The 15,526-nt window shown below is 43.6% G+C and overlaps 1 protein-coding gene across 4 annotated transcripts in view; it reads left to right on the forward strand.

Annotated features, from left to right (window-relative positions):
- Positions 1-15,526, forward strand: part of tatdn1 (TatD DNase domain containing 1) — a 67,877-nt gene that overhangs the window by 40,958 nt on the left and 11,393 nt on the right. For all 4 annotated transcript variants that reach the window (XM_068031739.1, XM_068031741.1, XM_068031740.1 and 1 more), the window contains one exon: positions 13,052-13,122. In XM_068031739.1, the coding sequence (XP_067887840.1) occupies positions 13,052-13,122 (71 nt within the window). The remainder of the gene's footprint in view (positions 1-13,051; positions 13,123-15,526) is intronic.

Raw genomic sequence — 15,526 nt, forward strand, 5'->3', positions numbered from 1 at the left:
GAACCACTGACATGCCTTGGAGCTGCTCTTTTGAGGCACCTGAAGACGATTCTTTTTGAGGTATTCGGCTAGGTGGTAGGAGGTTAAGAGTAGGGAGCAAAGGTTTGTTCTTTGGTGGGATGTGACCAGTGGTGTTTGCCGGGCATCTGAACTGGGGCATCAGCTTTACATCATATATATTTGTGATATATTAGATGAAGCAATAGAGAGTTGTATACCTAAGTTTGTAGGTGACACTAAGCTAGAATGGGAGAATAAGGTTTTGGAGGGACAAAGACAGACTAAGTGTGTGAACAAAACTATGGAAGATGAAATGCAATGCAGAAAGTTTGAAGTTGTCCAGTTTGGATCTGGATGTCATCTTAAATGTTTGTTTCATGTATTTCTGAAAGTATTTCACAATCCTTTTCCCAAATGGTAATGTGCTGTTCTCACCATCTTGAAAAATGGGCTAACCAGTGGGATATTGGAGTGGGTGCTTCCAAGTGTATTATTTATGACCTTGTATAAGTGTAGAAAGGACCTCAAAAGTATTTGATACCTTTTTTGATTTAATTTGATAGGCATGTATCCCAGTGGTTGCTTTTTTTATTCATTCTTGGGATGTGGTCATTGTTGGTTAGGCCAGCATTTATTCCCCATCTCCAATTGCCCTTGTGAAGGTGGTGGTGAGCCGCCTTCTTGAACTGCTGCAGTCCATGTGGGGTAGGTACATCCATAGTGCTGTTGGGGAGAGAGTTCCAGGATTTTGACCCAGCAAAAGTGAAGAAATGACAATACAGTTCCAAATCAGGATGGCGAGTGAGTTGGAGAGAAACTTGCAGATGGTGGCGTTCCCATGCATTTGCTGCCCTTGTCCTTCTCGGTGGTGGAGGTTGCAGGTTTGGAAGGAGCCTTGGTGAGTTGCTGTAGTGCATCTCATAGATGGTACACACTGCAGCCACTGTGCGTTGGTGGTGGAGGGAGTGAATGTTTAAGGTGGTAGATAGGGTGCTGATCAAGGGAACTGCTTTGTCCTGGATAGTGTCAAGCTTCTTGAGTGTTGTTGGAGCTGCACTCATCCAGGCCAGTGGAGAGTATTCCATCACACTCCTGACTTGTGGGTCGGCTTTAGGGAGTCAGGGGGTGAGTTACCACAGAAATTCCAGCCTCTGACCTGCTTTTGTAGCCACAGTATCTTTATGGCTGGCCCACTTAAGCTTCTGGTCAATGGTAACCCCAGGATGCTGATCATGGGGGATTCAGTGTTAGTAATGCCTTTGAATGCCAAGGATAGATGGTTAGCTTCTTTCTTGATGGAGGTGGTCATTGCCTGGCACTTGTATGCGACAAATGTTACTTGCCACTTATCAGCCCAAGCCTGAATGTTATCCCAGTTTTGCTACTTGCAGGCACAGACTGCTTCAGCATCTGAGGAGTTGCAGATGGTACTGAATACGGTGTAATCATCAGCAAGCATCCCCACTTATGGTTGGAGGGAAGATCATTAATGAAGCAGCTGAAGGTGGTTGTGCCGAGGACACTAACCTGAGTCACGCCTGCAATGATATCCAGGGGCTGAGATGATTGGCCTTCAGCAATCACAACCACCTTCCTTTTGTGCTAAGCATGACTCTAGCATGAGCTTTCCTCTGGTTCCCATTGACTTCAGTTTTGGCAGGGCTCCTTGTTGCCATACTCCGTCAAATGCTGCCTTGATGTCAAGGGCATCGTATTGGTAGATGCCAATTTCACCCTGAGCACAGTCCATTGGGACTGTATTACAATTTTACTATTGCTGAAATAATAACAGTGAAGTGCTTTTTACTCTTTCTCAGTCCATTGCTGAGAAAGAGTAAAAAGCACTTCACTGTTACAATTTTACTATTGCTGGAATAATAATACAACTTAAACTTGTGGTATATAACACATCCAGATAGCTTGTCATGGTTCAGAATTTCTAGGGATGCAACAGAAGGTTCAAGAAGCCCAGGTTCCAGATCTCTTCTCTCCACATTCTCTGACCAATTGCCATCTCTCCTTTCCTCTATCTCCATTTCCCGATCAGCCTTTACCTCCTCCTTGAGTCTCCAGACAACTACTGCCTTCTCATCTGCTTCCCCAAGTTCTTCCTCAGCCTCTTCCACAATCTGCTGCTGAGCAAACTCCCACTGTGAGGGCCCCTGTGCATTCTCCAAGTGCAGGATCTAATTATAAAGTAACACATATTTTTATATATATATATAACTCATAGCAATACATAGGAAATAACCCATATGTACCACAGACCAGGATTTATTTTCTTTTTAGATGTAATTCATTGCTAATGCATATTTTAATAGATATACAACTATAGGTATTAAAAATGTAATACATGCATGCATTTTCTAATTGCAAACTTCACTTCCTCTTCTCATAATTTCTGATCATAATGTTAAATGTTGCCATAAAACGTGATATTGCCAATGTAACCAGCTATATTGGGAATTCCGTTATAAATAGATTTTGGTGACACTGTAGTTGCAGGCTGTATCCAGTAGGTGCCATTATAGCTTCATCATATCCTGTAACATTGCATCCTTTGACACACCATAAGCAATGCCACAGGAGATTTGATTGTAAGATCTTAAAAAACCTTGCATATAATGTGCCATTCCTATGTTGCATTTACATCCTCTAACACTTTCTTTGTCGTATTTTCCTGATAACAATCATATTATAAAACAGCTGATCAATAACAATAATTTGCATTTATGTAGCGCCTTAAAAGCAGTAAAACATCCCAAGATGCTTCACATGAGTATTGTTAAACAAAATTTGACATCAAGCTACATGAGATATTAGGACAGATGACCAAAAGCTTGACCAAGGAGCGTCTTAAAGGAGAAAAATGACAGAGAGGTTTAGGTAGGGAATTCCAGAGCTTTGGGCCTAGGCAGCTGAAGGCATGACTGCTAATGGTGGAGAGATTAAAATCTGGAATGCACAAGGGGCTAGAATTGGAGGAGCACAGAGCTTGAAGGATTGTAGGGCTGGAAGAAATTAGAGATGAGCAGGGGCAAGGCCATGAAGGGATATGAAGATGAGAATTTCTGATGCCAGATCAGAAGCCAATATAAGTTGGTGAGCACAGGGGTGATGGGTGAACAGGACTTAGTGTGAGATAGGATACAGGCTGCTGACTTTTGGATGAACTTAAGTTTATGTAAGGTGCAAGGTGGGTGGCTGGCCAGGAGTGCATTAGAATAGTCAAGTCTAGAGGTAACAAAGGCATAGATGAGCATTTCAGCAGCAGCTGAGTGGGGTGGAGGCAGGGGATGTTATGGAGGTGGAAATAGGCGGTCGTGGTGTTGTAACAGATAAGTGGTCGAATGCTCATCTTGGGATCAGATAGGCACCAGGGTTGCGAACAATCTGGTTCAGCCTCAGACTGTAGCCAGGGAGAGGAGCGGAGCAGACTTGTGGGGAGAACACTGAGAGCGGACCCTGTAAATCGAACCCGAGGATCGAGTCCCAGTCTCTTACCTTCCGGGAGAGCAGTCCAGGCACGCCGGAGTTTGAAAAAAAAGTCAACAGTGATGTCACAGGAAAGCTGCAAAGAGATTGGTTGGTGAATAACTGCTGTTAGGGAATAGCTCTAAATAGCTGGCTTAGTAACTAAGGTAAGAAAGGTTTTAGTTTTTTTAGTTTTAGTTTTAGAGATACAGCACTGAAACAGGCCCTTCGGCCAACCGAGTCTGTGCCGACCATCAACCACCCATTTATACTAATCCTACACTAATCCCACATTCCTACCACATCCCCACCTGTCCCTATATTTTCCTACCACCTACCTATACTAGGGGCAATTTATAATGGCCAATTAACCTATCAACCTGCAAGTCTTTGGCATGTGGGAGGAAACCGGAGCACCCGGAGGAAACCCACGCAGACACAGGGAGAACTTGCAAACTCCACACAGGCAGTACCCAGAATTGAACCCGGGTCGCTGGAGCTGTGAGGCTGCGGTGCTAACCACTGCGCCACTGAGGTCTACAGTTTATTTTCATATATAGTAAATAGTGTTTTTTAGGGAGCTCTGTAGTAACGAGGACCAGGGAAGAAGGGCCCCAGAGTAATTGACATCTTCCAAAAGGTTTATTTTAAAGGGTTAAGTCATGGCAGGAGAGCTCAAAGCCTTGGTGTGCTCTATGTGGGAAGCCGGGAACAATTCCAGTGCCCGGGACAAGTATGTGTGCAGTAAGTGTCTCCAGCTGTAGCTCCTGGAAGTCCGGGTTTCAGAGCTGGAGCAGCGGCTGGGGAAACTTTGGAGCATCTGCGAGGCAGAGAGTATCGTGGATAGCACGTATAGCGAGGTGCTCACACCGCAGGCTCAGACTCCACAGGCATGAAGGGAATGGGTGACCGTCAGGCAGAGCAAGAGGACTAGGCAGGCTATGCAGGAATTTCCTGTGGCTATTCCCCTGCAAAACAGATATACTGCTTTGGATACTGTTGGGGGGAATGGCCTCTTGGGAAAGCAGCAACAGTCCAATTCGTTGTTCCACGGTTGGCTCTGCTGCACAGGGGAGGAGTAAACAGTGTGGGAATGCAATAGTTATAGGGGATTCAATTGTAAGGGGGATAGATAGGCATTTCTGTGGCCGCAAACGAGACACCAGAATGGTATGTTGCCTCCCTGGTGTTAGGGTCAAGGATGTCTCAGAGCGGTTGCAGGACATTCTGAAGGGGGAGGGTGAACAGCCAGTGGTCGTGGTACACATTGGTACAAACTACAGTGGTAAAAAAAGGGATGAGGTCCTAAAAGCAGAATATAGGGAGTTAGGAAGTAAGTTGAAAAGTAGGACCTCAAAGCTAGTGATCTCAGGATTACTACCAGTGCCACGTGCTAGTCAGAGTAGGAATAGCAGAATATATCGGATGAATACGTGGCTGAAGAGATGGTGTGAAGGGGAGGGTTTTAAATTCCTGGGACATTGGGACTGGTTCTGGGGGAGGTGGGACCAGTACAAACTGGGCGGGTTATACCTGGGCAGGACCGGGACTGATGTCCAAGGGGGAGTATTTGCTAGTGTGGTTGGGGAGTGTTTAAACTAAAATGGCAGGGGGACGGGAACCTTTGCAAGGAGTCAGAGGAGTGGGGATCAAAGATATGAACAAAAGACAGTAAGGGGAATAAGAAAAGTGATAGGCAGAGAAATCAAGGGCCAGAATCAAACAGGGCCACAGTGAAAAATAGTGGAAAGGGGAAAAGTAATGTTAAAAAGACAAGCCTTAAGGCTTTATGCCTTAACGGGCGGAGCATTCGCAATAAAGTGGATGAATTAATCGTGCAAATAGATGTAAATGGGTATGATATAGTCGGGATTACGGAGACATAGCTGCAGGGTGACCAGGAATGGGAAATGAACATCCGGGGGTATTCAGTATTTAGGAAGGGCAGACAAAAAGTGAAAGGTGGTGGAGTTACATTGCTGGTTAAAGAGGAAATTAATGCAATAGGGAGGAAGGATATTCGCTCTGACGATGTGGAATCTGTATGGGTAGAGCTGAGATGCACGAAGGGGCAAAAAACATTAGTGGGGATTGTATGTAGCCCCCCAAACTGTAGTGGTGATGTTGGGAATGGCATTGAACAGGAAATTAGAGACGTATGCGATAAAGGAACATCTGTAATTATGGGTGACTTTAATTTGATTTGCCCAATCTATATGCAGATTAGTCACAATACCGTAGAGAAATTCTTGGAGTGTATATGGGATGGTTTTCTGGACCAATACGTTGAGGAACCAACTAGAGAACAGGCCATCCTAGACTGGGTATTGTGTAATGAGAGAGGAATAATTGACAATCTAGTTGTGCGAGACCCCTTGGGGATAAGCGACCATAATATGATAGAATTCTTCATCTTCTGAGTGAGACCGGCAGCGCGCCGGAGTTTTGAAAAAACAATGCCAACAGAGATGTCACAGGAGAGCTGCAAGGTGATTGGTTGGTGAGTCACTGCTGTTAGGGAATAGCTCTAAATAGCTGGGTAAGTATTTCAGGTAAGAAAAGTTTAAAGTTTATTTCAAATATAGTAAGTTGTGTTTTTTTTTAGGGAATTCTGTAGTAATGAGGACAGGGGAAGAAGGGCCCTAGAGTAACTGATATTATTGGACATTAAGAACTTCCAGAAGGTTTAATTTAATTTAATTTGAAGGGTTAAGTGATGGCAGGAGAGCTCAAAGCCGTGGTGTGCTCCATGTCGGAAGCCGGGAACATTTCCAGTGCCCGGGACCAGCATGTGTACAGGAAATGTATCCAGCTGCAGCTCCTGGAAGCCCAGGTTTCAGAGCTGGAGCGCCAGCTGGGGTCACTGTGGAGCATCCACGAGGCGGATAATATTGTGGATAGCACATATAGAGAGGTGGTCACACTGCTGCTCAGACCCCACAGGCAGGAGGGGAATGGGTGACCACCAGGCAGAGCAAGAGGACTAGGCAGGCAGTTCAGGAATCTCCTGTGGCTATTCCCTGGCAAAACAGGTATACTGCTTTGGATACTGTTGCGGGGGGGGGGGGGGAATGGCCTCTTGGGAAAGCAGCAACAGCACCACGGTTGGCTCTGCTGCACAGGGGAGGAGTAAAAAGTGTGGGAATGCAATAGTTATAGGGGATTCATTTGTAAGGGGAATAGATAGGCGTTTCTGTGGCTGCAGAAGAGACTCCAGAATGGTATGTTGCCTCCCTGGTGCTAGGGTCAAGGGTGTCTCAGAGCGGATAGAGGACATTCTGAAGGGGGAGGGCGAACAGCCAGTGGTCGTGGTACACATTGGTACAAACAACAGAGGTAAACAAAAGGATGAGGTCCTAAAAGCGAAATATAGGGAGCTAGGAAGTAAGTTGAAAAGTAGGACCTCAAAGGTAGTGATCTCAGGATTACTACCAGTGCCACGTGCTTGTCAGAGTAGAAATAGCAGGATATATCAGATGAATACGTGGCTGAAGAGATGGTGTGAGGAGGAGCTTTTAAATTCCTGGGGCATTGGGACCGGTTCTGGGGGAGGTGGGACCAGTACAAACTGGACGGGTTATACCTGGGCAGGACCGGGACTGATGTCCAAGGGGGAGTATTTGCTAGTGTGGTTGGGGAGTGTTTAAACTAAAATGGCAGGGGGACGGGAACCTTTGCAAGGAGTCAGAGGAGTGGGGATCAAAGATATGAACAAAAGACAGTAAGGGGAATAAGAAAAGTGATAGGCAGAGAAATCAAGGGCCAGAATCAAACAGGGCCACAGTGAAAAATAGTGGAAAGGGGAAAAGTAATGTTAAAAAGACAAGCCTTAAGGCTTTGTGCCTTAACGGGCGGAGCATTCGCAATAAAGTGGATGAATTAATCGTGCAAATAGATGTAAATGGGTATGATATAGTCGGGATTACGGAGACATAGCTGCAAGGTGACCAGGGATGGGAAATGAACATCCAGAGGTATTCAGTATTTAGGAAGGACAGACAAAAAGCAAAAGGTGGTGGAGTTGCATTGCTGGTTAAAGAGGAAATTAACGCAACAGTGAGGAAAGATTTAAGCTCTGACTATGTGGAATCTGTATGGGTAGAGCTGAGACATACTAAGGGGCAAAAAGTGATAGTGGGCGTTGTATCTAGACCTCCAAACTGTAGTGTTGATGTTGGGAATGGCATTAAACAGGAAGTTAGAGATGCATGCGATAAAGGTACATCCGTAATTATGGGTGAATTTAATCTGCATATAGATTGGGCAAATCAAACTAGTCACAATACCGTAGAGGAGGAATTCTTGGAGTGTGTACAGGATGGTTTTCTGGACCAATACGTCGAGGAACCAACTAGAGAACAGGCCATCCTAGACTGGGTATTGCGTAATGAGAGAGGAATAATTGACAATCTAGTTGTGCGAGACCCCTTGGGGATAAGCGACCATAATATGATAGAATTCTTCATCAAGATGGAGAGTGACCTAGTTGATTCTGAGACAAGGGTCCTGAATCTTAGTAAAGGAAACTACGAAGGTATGAGGTGCGAGTTGGCCATGATGGATTGGGAAACGTTACTTAAAGGGATGATGCTGAATAGGCAATGGCAAACGTTTAAAGAGCGCATGGATGAATTGCAACAATTGTTTATCCCTGTCTGGCGCAAAAGTAAAATGGGACAGGTAGCCAAACCATGGCTTACAAGGGAAGTTAGAAAAAAGCATTAGATCTAAGGAAGAGGCAAATAACTTTTCCAGGAAAAACAACAGACCTGAGGATTAGGAGCAGTTTAGAATTCAGCAAAGGAGGACCAAGGGATTGATTAAGAAGGGGAAAATAGAGTACGAGAGCAAGCTTGAGGGGAACATAAAAACTGACTGTAAAAGTTTCTTTAGGTATGTGAAGAGAAAAAGATTGGTGAAGACAAATGTAGGTCCCTTACAGTCAGAAACAGGGGAACTTATGGGGAATAAAGAAATGGCTGACCAACTAAATGCATTCTTTGGTTCTGTCTTCACAAAGGAGGACACAAATATCATACCACAAATGTTGGGGAACACAGGGCTTAGTGAGAGAGAGAGCAACTGAAAGAAATCAGTATTAGTAGAGAAATGGTGTTGGGGAAATTGATGGGATTGAAGGCTGATAAATCCCCAGGGCCTGATGGTATGCATCCCAGAGTACTTAAGGAAGTGGCCCTAGAAATAGTGGATGCATTGGTGGTCATCCAAGATTCTATAGATTCTGGAACAGTTCCTACAGATTGGAGGGTAGCTAATGTAATCCCACTATTTAAAATGGGAGGTAGAGGGAAAACAGGGAATTATAGACCAGTCAGCCTGACGTCGGAAGTGGGGAAGATTCTAGAGTCCATTATCAAAAATTTTATAGCAGAGCACTTGGACAACAGTGGTAGAATCCGACACAGTCAGCATGGATTTACGAAGGGAAATCATGCTTGACAAATCTACTAGAATTCTTCAAGCATGTAACTAGTAGAGTTGACGAGGGGGAGCCAGTGGATGTGGTTTATTTGGACTTTCAGAAGGCTTTCGACAAAGTCCCACATAAGAGATTAGCGTGTAAAATTAAAGCGCATGGAATTGAGGGTAGTGTATTGCGATGGATAGAAAATTGGTTGGCAGACAGAAAACAAAGAGTAGGAATAAATGGGTCTTTTTCCGAATGGCAGGCAGTGACTAGTGGGGTACCGCAGGGATCGGTGCTAGGACCGCAGCTATTCACAATATATATTAATGGTTGAGGTGAGAGAACTAAATATAATATCTCCAAATTTGCAGATGACACAAGACTGGGTGGGAAGGTGAGTTGTGAGGAGGATGCAGAGAGGCTTCAGGGTGATTTGGACAAGTTGAGTGAGTGGGCAAATGCATGGCAGATGCAGTATAATGTGGATAAATGTGAGGTTATCCACTTTGGTAGCAAAAACAGGAAGGCAGATTATTATCTGAACAGCTATAAACTGAGAGAGGGGAATATGCAACGAGACCTGCATGCAGGTACAACAGGCGGTAAAAAGTCAAATGGTATGTTGGCCTTCATAGCGAGAGCATTCGAGTACAGGAGCAGGGATGACTTGCTGAAATTATACAGGGCCTTGGTGAGGCCACACCTGGAATATTGTGTGCAGTTTTGGTCTCCTTATCTGAGGAAGGATGTTATTGCTATCGAGGGAGTGCAGCGAAGATTTACCAGACTGATTCCTGGGATGGTAGGACTAATGGATGAGGAGAGATTGAATTGGTTAGGATTATATTCGCTGGAGTTCAGAAGAGTGAGGGGGGAATCTCATCGAAACCTATCAAATTCTAACCGGACTTGACAGGGTAGATGCAGCAAGGATGTTCCCGATGGTGGGGGAGTCAGAACCAGGGGTCATTGTCTAAGGATACAGGGCAAACCTTTCAGGACTGAGATGAGAAATTTCTTCACCCAGAGTGGTGAGCCTGTGGAATTTGCTACCACAGAAAGCAGTTGAGGCCAAAGCATTGTATGTTTTCAAGAAGGAGTTAGATATAGCTCTTGGGGCAAAAGGGACCAAAGGATGTGGGGGGAAAGCGGGAACAGGTTACTGAGTTGGATGATCAGTCATAATCATAATGAATGGCCTACTCCTGCTCCTATTTTCTATGTTTCTATGAGAGAGTTGTGGTCAATGACAAGGGAATGGAGTTTGTGGCGAGGACCAAAGACAATGGCTTTAGTCTTCCCAATATTTAGTTGGACTCATGCAATATATCCACTGACCCACGTGAGCAATGCTATTGGGAGATCTGCTAATTTTTAAAATCTTATACGATTAAAAGTATCCCTTATTGGCATATTAATGATTTGCATACCAAAAAACAGTGATTGGGTCTCATCACAGTATCTTGCTTGCTGACTCTTTTGTCCCTTTTTTTTTTACTGATTGTTTTGAATGAGGGGAATGGGTCAGTAATTAGAAACTGAACTGTCAATATCATGGCACCAATAGTGAGAAATTGCAAGATGACTAAACTACTCTTGTTAGTTTATAAATACTAATGTTTCAAGTACGTAGATCCTGAACAGGATTTATTGTTGAGGATTGGAGCAGCATTTGTGTGTCAGCTGTGGCTCAGTTGTTAACACTTTTGCCTCTGAGTCACAAGGCTCTGGGTTCAAGTCCCACTCCAAGGCTTGAGCACAAAAATCAACGCTGACACTCCAGTGCAGTACTAAGGGAGTGCTGCACTGTTGGAGGTGCTGCCTTTCACATGAGACATTAAACTGAGGCCCCATCCCCTTGCTAGGGTTGATGTAAAAGACCCTGTTGCGCTGTTTTGAAGTAGAGCATGGGAGTTTTCCCTGGTGTTCTAACCAATGTTTATCCCTTAATCAACCAAAATAGATAATCTGGGCACTATCACATTGCTGTTTGTAGGTGTTTGCTGTGTGCACGCTGGCTGCCATGTTTTTTGCATTACAACAGTGACTACACTTCAAAAAGTACTTCATTGCCTGTAGTGCATTTTGAGATGTCCGGTGGTCATGAAAGACACTATATAAAAGCAAGTCTTTCTTTTTTTTTCTTTTCTATTTGACTGACTATTTTTTAATGCAAGTTGTTGCTTATGATAGGATGAGAATCATGCTTGAGAGAAGTTATCTTTTTGTCTTGTAAAATCTGCTGTTATGCTAGTGCCTTATTACAAGCCAGCATGTCCACATCCCACGACAGAATAAAAAAAAAACTTTGTTTCAAATAGTTCATCACAGGTTCTGAATCAATTTTCAACAATTTTTCTCATCGCAGCCATTCCCGATTTTTATCCATTTCTCCTCTAGCTCTGAAGATTAAAGGAAAAACTTTCTCGTCCCCTACCTCATCCATCTTAGTTGATGTTCAAAATTAAAGGGAATTTTTCCACTCATCATCCACCAGACTGATAGATCTATTGCAGATGATGGAGATTTTTGAAAGTCCTATGCTAACACCTTCATTTGCACAGATTTATGACGTTCAAAAGATTTTCAATAATTGCAGCCTTAATTCTTGGATACACTTTTCATTATAGGGATGGGCAATAATTGCTGCCCTAGCCAGTGACGCCGACATCCCATGAATGAATTTAAAATAAATAATTAAAAATGCAATTTAATAAATAAAGTTACACAGTTGATGATTCTACGTTATGCAGGCAGCAGCCAGTACAATAAATGTAGATTGAGAACAGTAATTTACAGATACATAGATTGTTATAATACGAGCCTATTCTCATTGTAATTAAAATTTCTAAACTTTTAACAAAGATAATCAGTATCTTGCCAGTTAAAGTGAATAAATGTAACCAACCACAGTTTAATAAAAACAAACCTTTTACTTTGTATGGAGCTCAAATTTTCTTTCAGCTTTACTTTTCAAAAAAAAATTCTTTAAAGGCAGAAGCAATTGAAATACTCAGATATACATTGTCATGACTGCTTCTGTTCCTTCACTGCTCATTCTTTTTGCTGTTCGAGTTGGTAAGTGTATTTATTGTGAATAATTGACGAATGAGTGACTGGGAAAATTCAAGTGGCATATTGATCGAGTAGATTTGAGTTAATAGATTGGTATGATAGAGAACATGTAGAAATAGAGGAAGGCTGGTGGAGAAGGAGTTTAAGAACCAGTAATGTTAATTATATTGATATAGCAGCATTCACGAAATAATTTGAAACATTTGGGCTGAATTTTATCAGCGTGCTACGCTCCGCAGTGGCGCACTGTGAAGTCGGCAGCCTTCCGACACTGAAGTGTCGCCACGTAGCCCCCACAATATTGCGCGCGGGGGCTCATTTAAATGGAGGGGGCGGAGCAGCCGCTCCTGATAACGTAGAGGGGGCGTCCGCCGTTTCCTTGACAACAGCGTCCAACGCCATTTTTAAAGGGTTTCAAGCCCTTCAGGAGAGATTTAAATATTTAAAGATGCCAGTGTCATAAAAAAGTCGATAAAAGTTTAATTTAACTTTGATTCCCCCACTGAGTCCTCAATACATAAATTGACCTTTCCGCCCAAAAAACACTTTTTGAAATTCCGAACATTCCCTCCCAAACTTCAGTATCTTTGCCCCACAACCAATAGGAATAGTTTTCTCCCTTCTCTCTCCCCACCCTGATAATTTTATTCCTCCATCCTCCCCACCAATGTCTCGCCTCGGAACTCCAACGGAGTTCCAAAGGTGTGCAAGTTGCAGCCGGTTAGCCGTAAAATTGGCGTGGGACAGCCGGCGTTGGAAGGTAAGTTCATTTGCATGTTAATTTATCTAATTTCAATATTTTAATGAAGGCCTTGCCACTTGGCGGCGTGGGGGCTGCACCGAGGCCTCGCTGCATCCGCTAATATCCAGCAGGCCTTCTAGCCGTCGTGGGTCGTGGCGGGCCACTCCCACTAGCATTTTACGAGCCTTCCCGCCACGACCCATGGCGTCAAGGGGCTGGTAAAATTCAGCCCATTATCCCAGTTAAATGTAAAATCTAGCATATTTCTGAACGAATAATTGGTTTACAATTCTTAATACTGTATGTATTAAGTGCAACTTTGATTCTTTCAGCTCCTTAAAAACGGAATCCAATCTTGAAGCCATGAAATCTATCCCAAGTGAAAGGCTGATGATAGAAACTGGTAAGTTATACTTCTACAGTTATCCAAGATGTAAAGTTTGGATCTAGGATAGACCAACAATAGGACACTGAATTTCTATTCGGAGAGCTTGGTATAAAAATTAGTTGACATATTTTCTGTACCGCCCTCTAGACCTGTGTTCTTTTTAAACTAAATTTATTATAATCCTGTAATTCTATGCATACAAGAGCATGGCTGAAAAGGTAGATGACAAACAGAACTGGAGCCATTACGCAGCCTTGCTTGGTCCCATTGGTGACATAAAAGGCATCTGATAAGGCACCATTCTGCATCACATTGGCCATCATGCCGTCATGAAATGAGCAGATGACCCTGATCATCTTCTCAGGGCAGCTGTATTGGTACAGCAGCTTCCACACACCTTCAAGGTTTACTGTGTTGAAGGCCTTGGTCAGGTCAACAAACACCATGTTCTGTTTGTGGGACTTTTCTTGAATTTTATGCGCCGCAAAGATCATGTCAATCGTTCCTCGTCCACCACGAAAGTTACACTGTGACTCTGGGTACACAGTCTGTAAGATGAGTGACAATCCTGCTGAGAATAACTCTTGCCATCTACTTTTCGGCCATGTTCTTGTATGCACTCAAAGATTTCGACATAGGCGTACACATTCAGTTCAGAAGAGATGGCAAACTCTTCAATCTGTGAAAACTCAAAACTCCCACGAAGAACAGCTACTAAGTGAACTCTCATTTGCTAACAACTGTGCTCTCATAGCACACACTCCAGAGGACATTCAGTTGCTTGTTGACCGCTTTGCCTAAACGCCAGAACATTTCGGCTCTACAAGTCTGAAAAAGACAGAGATTCTGTACCAACCTCCCCCGGCCACATACTTCAAGGCCCCATAGTCACAATCAACAATACACCCCTGAACTCATTTCAGAAGTTCTGCTACTTTGGGAATATCCTCTTCAACAACACCATGTTGGATGATGAAATTGCCCATTGGCTGGCGACAGCAAGCTCAGTATTTAGCAGGCTTATACATAGTCTTTGGAGAGAGCATGGAGCCTGTCTCAGAACAAAGACTGAAGTCTACCAGGCAGCGGTTCTCACATCACTTCTCTATGGCTGTGAGGCATGGACAACCTACTGGCATCACATAAGGCAACAAGTTGCATTCCACCTTCCTTGCTTAAGATCTGTCTGCAACATCAAGTGGCAGGACAATATCCGTAACACCAAAGTTCTTGCAAGGTGCCACATACCTGGCATTGAGAGCATGCTCATGAGAGCTTGGCTTCATTCGGTCGGCCATGTGGTTTGCATGGAGGATTTCCGCACACCATAGGCAGTATTCACGGGAACCTGCACCATAGGACGTCTCAAACTTAGATACAGGGACATTCCGAAAGCCAATCTCAGAGCCTGTAAGTTGGACCCTACTACATGGGGAAAAAACAACCATGCACAGATCCAAATGGAGAAGTCTCTGTCGCAGGCAATCTCAACATTTAAGGAGAACAGAGTCAGGGCCCTACGGGACAAGCGAGCACATTGCAAGGCCAGTGCCAACACCCACCCGTCCAACGGTGACTTCATATGCAATGTTTGCAATCATATCTGCAAATCAAGATTTAGTTTCACATCACATACAAGGCGACACCAACTTAGATGGTGAACAACCAGTCTCTTTGCTGAACACTCATCTGTCAAAGCAACAGGAGAATCCTTCATCAATCCTGCAATTTGGTCTCTTAGACTGTAGAGATTGGGTATAATAATTCATCAGAAAAAGTGTAGTGCTAAAAACTGCTGGATAGATTAGATTAGAGAGATTAGATTAGAGATACAGCACTGAAACAGGCCCTTCGGCCCACCGAGTCTGTGCCGAACATCAACCACCCATTTATACTAATCCTACACTAATCCCATATTCCTACCAAACATCCCCACCTGTCCCTATATTTCCCTACCACCTACCTATACTAGTGACAATTTATAATGGCCAATTTACCTATCAACCTGCAAGTCTTTTGGCTTGTGGGAGGAAACCGGAGCACCCGGAGAAAACCCACGCAGACACAGGGAGACCTTGCAAACTCCACACAGGCAGTACCCGGAATCGAATAGCTAATGTAATTCCTATATTTAAGAAGAGGGACAGAACATGCCCAGGGAATTGTAGACCAGTTAGTTTAACATCGATAGTAGGAAAAATAATGGAATCCCATTAGGGAATAGAAGAACAAGTAAAATACAAAATATAATAATGAATAGCCAGCATTGATTTCGAAAGGGAAAATCTTGCTTGAATAGCCTTATTTTATTTTTTGAAGAGGTAACAGATAGAATAGACAATGGCAATGCTGTAGATGTAATTTATCTGAATTTTCAAAAGGCCTTTGATAAAGTGCCCCATAATAGATTAATGAGTAA

Source organism: Heterodontus francisci, chromosome 5, assembly GCF_036365525.1.
Source record: "Heterodontus francisci isolate sHetFra1 chromosome 5, sHetFra1.hap1, whole genome shotgun sequence".
NCBI classification, from domain to species: Eukaryota; Metazoa; Chordata; class Chondrichthyes; order Heterodontiformes; family Heterodontidae; genus Heterodontus; species Heterodontus francisci.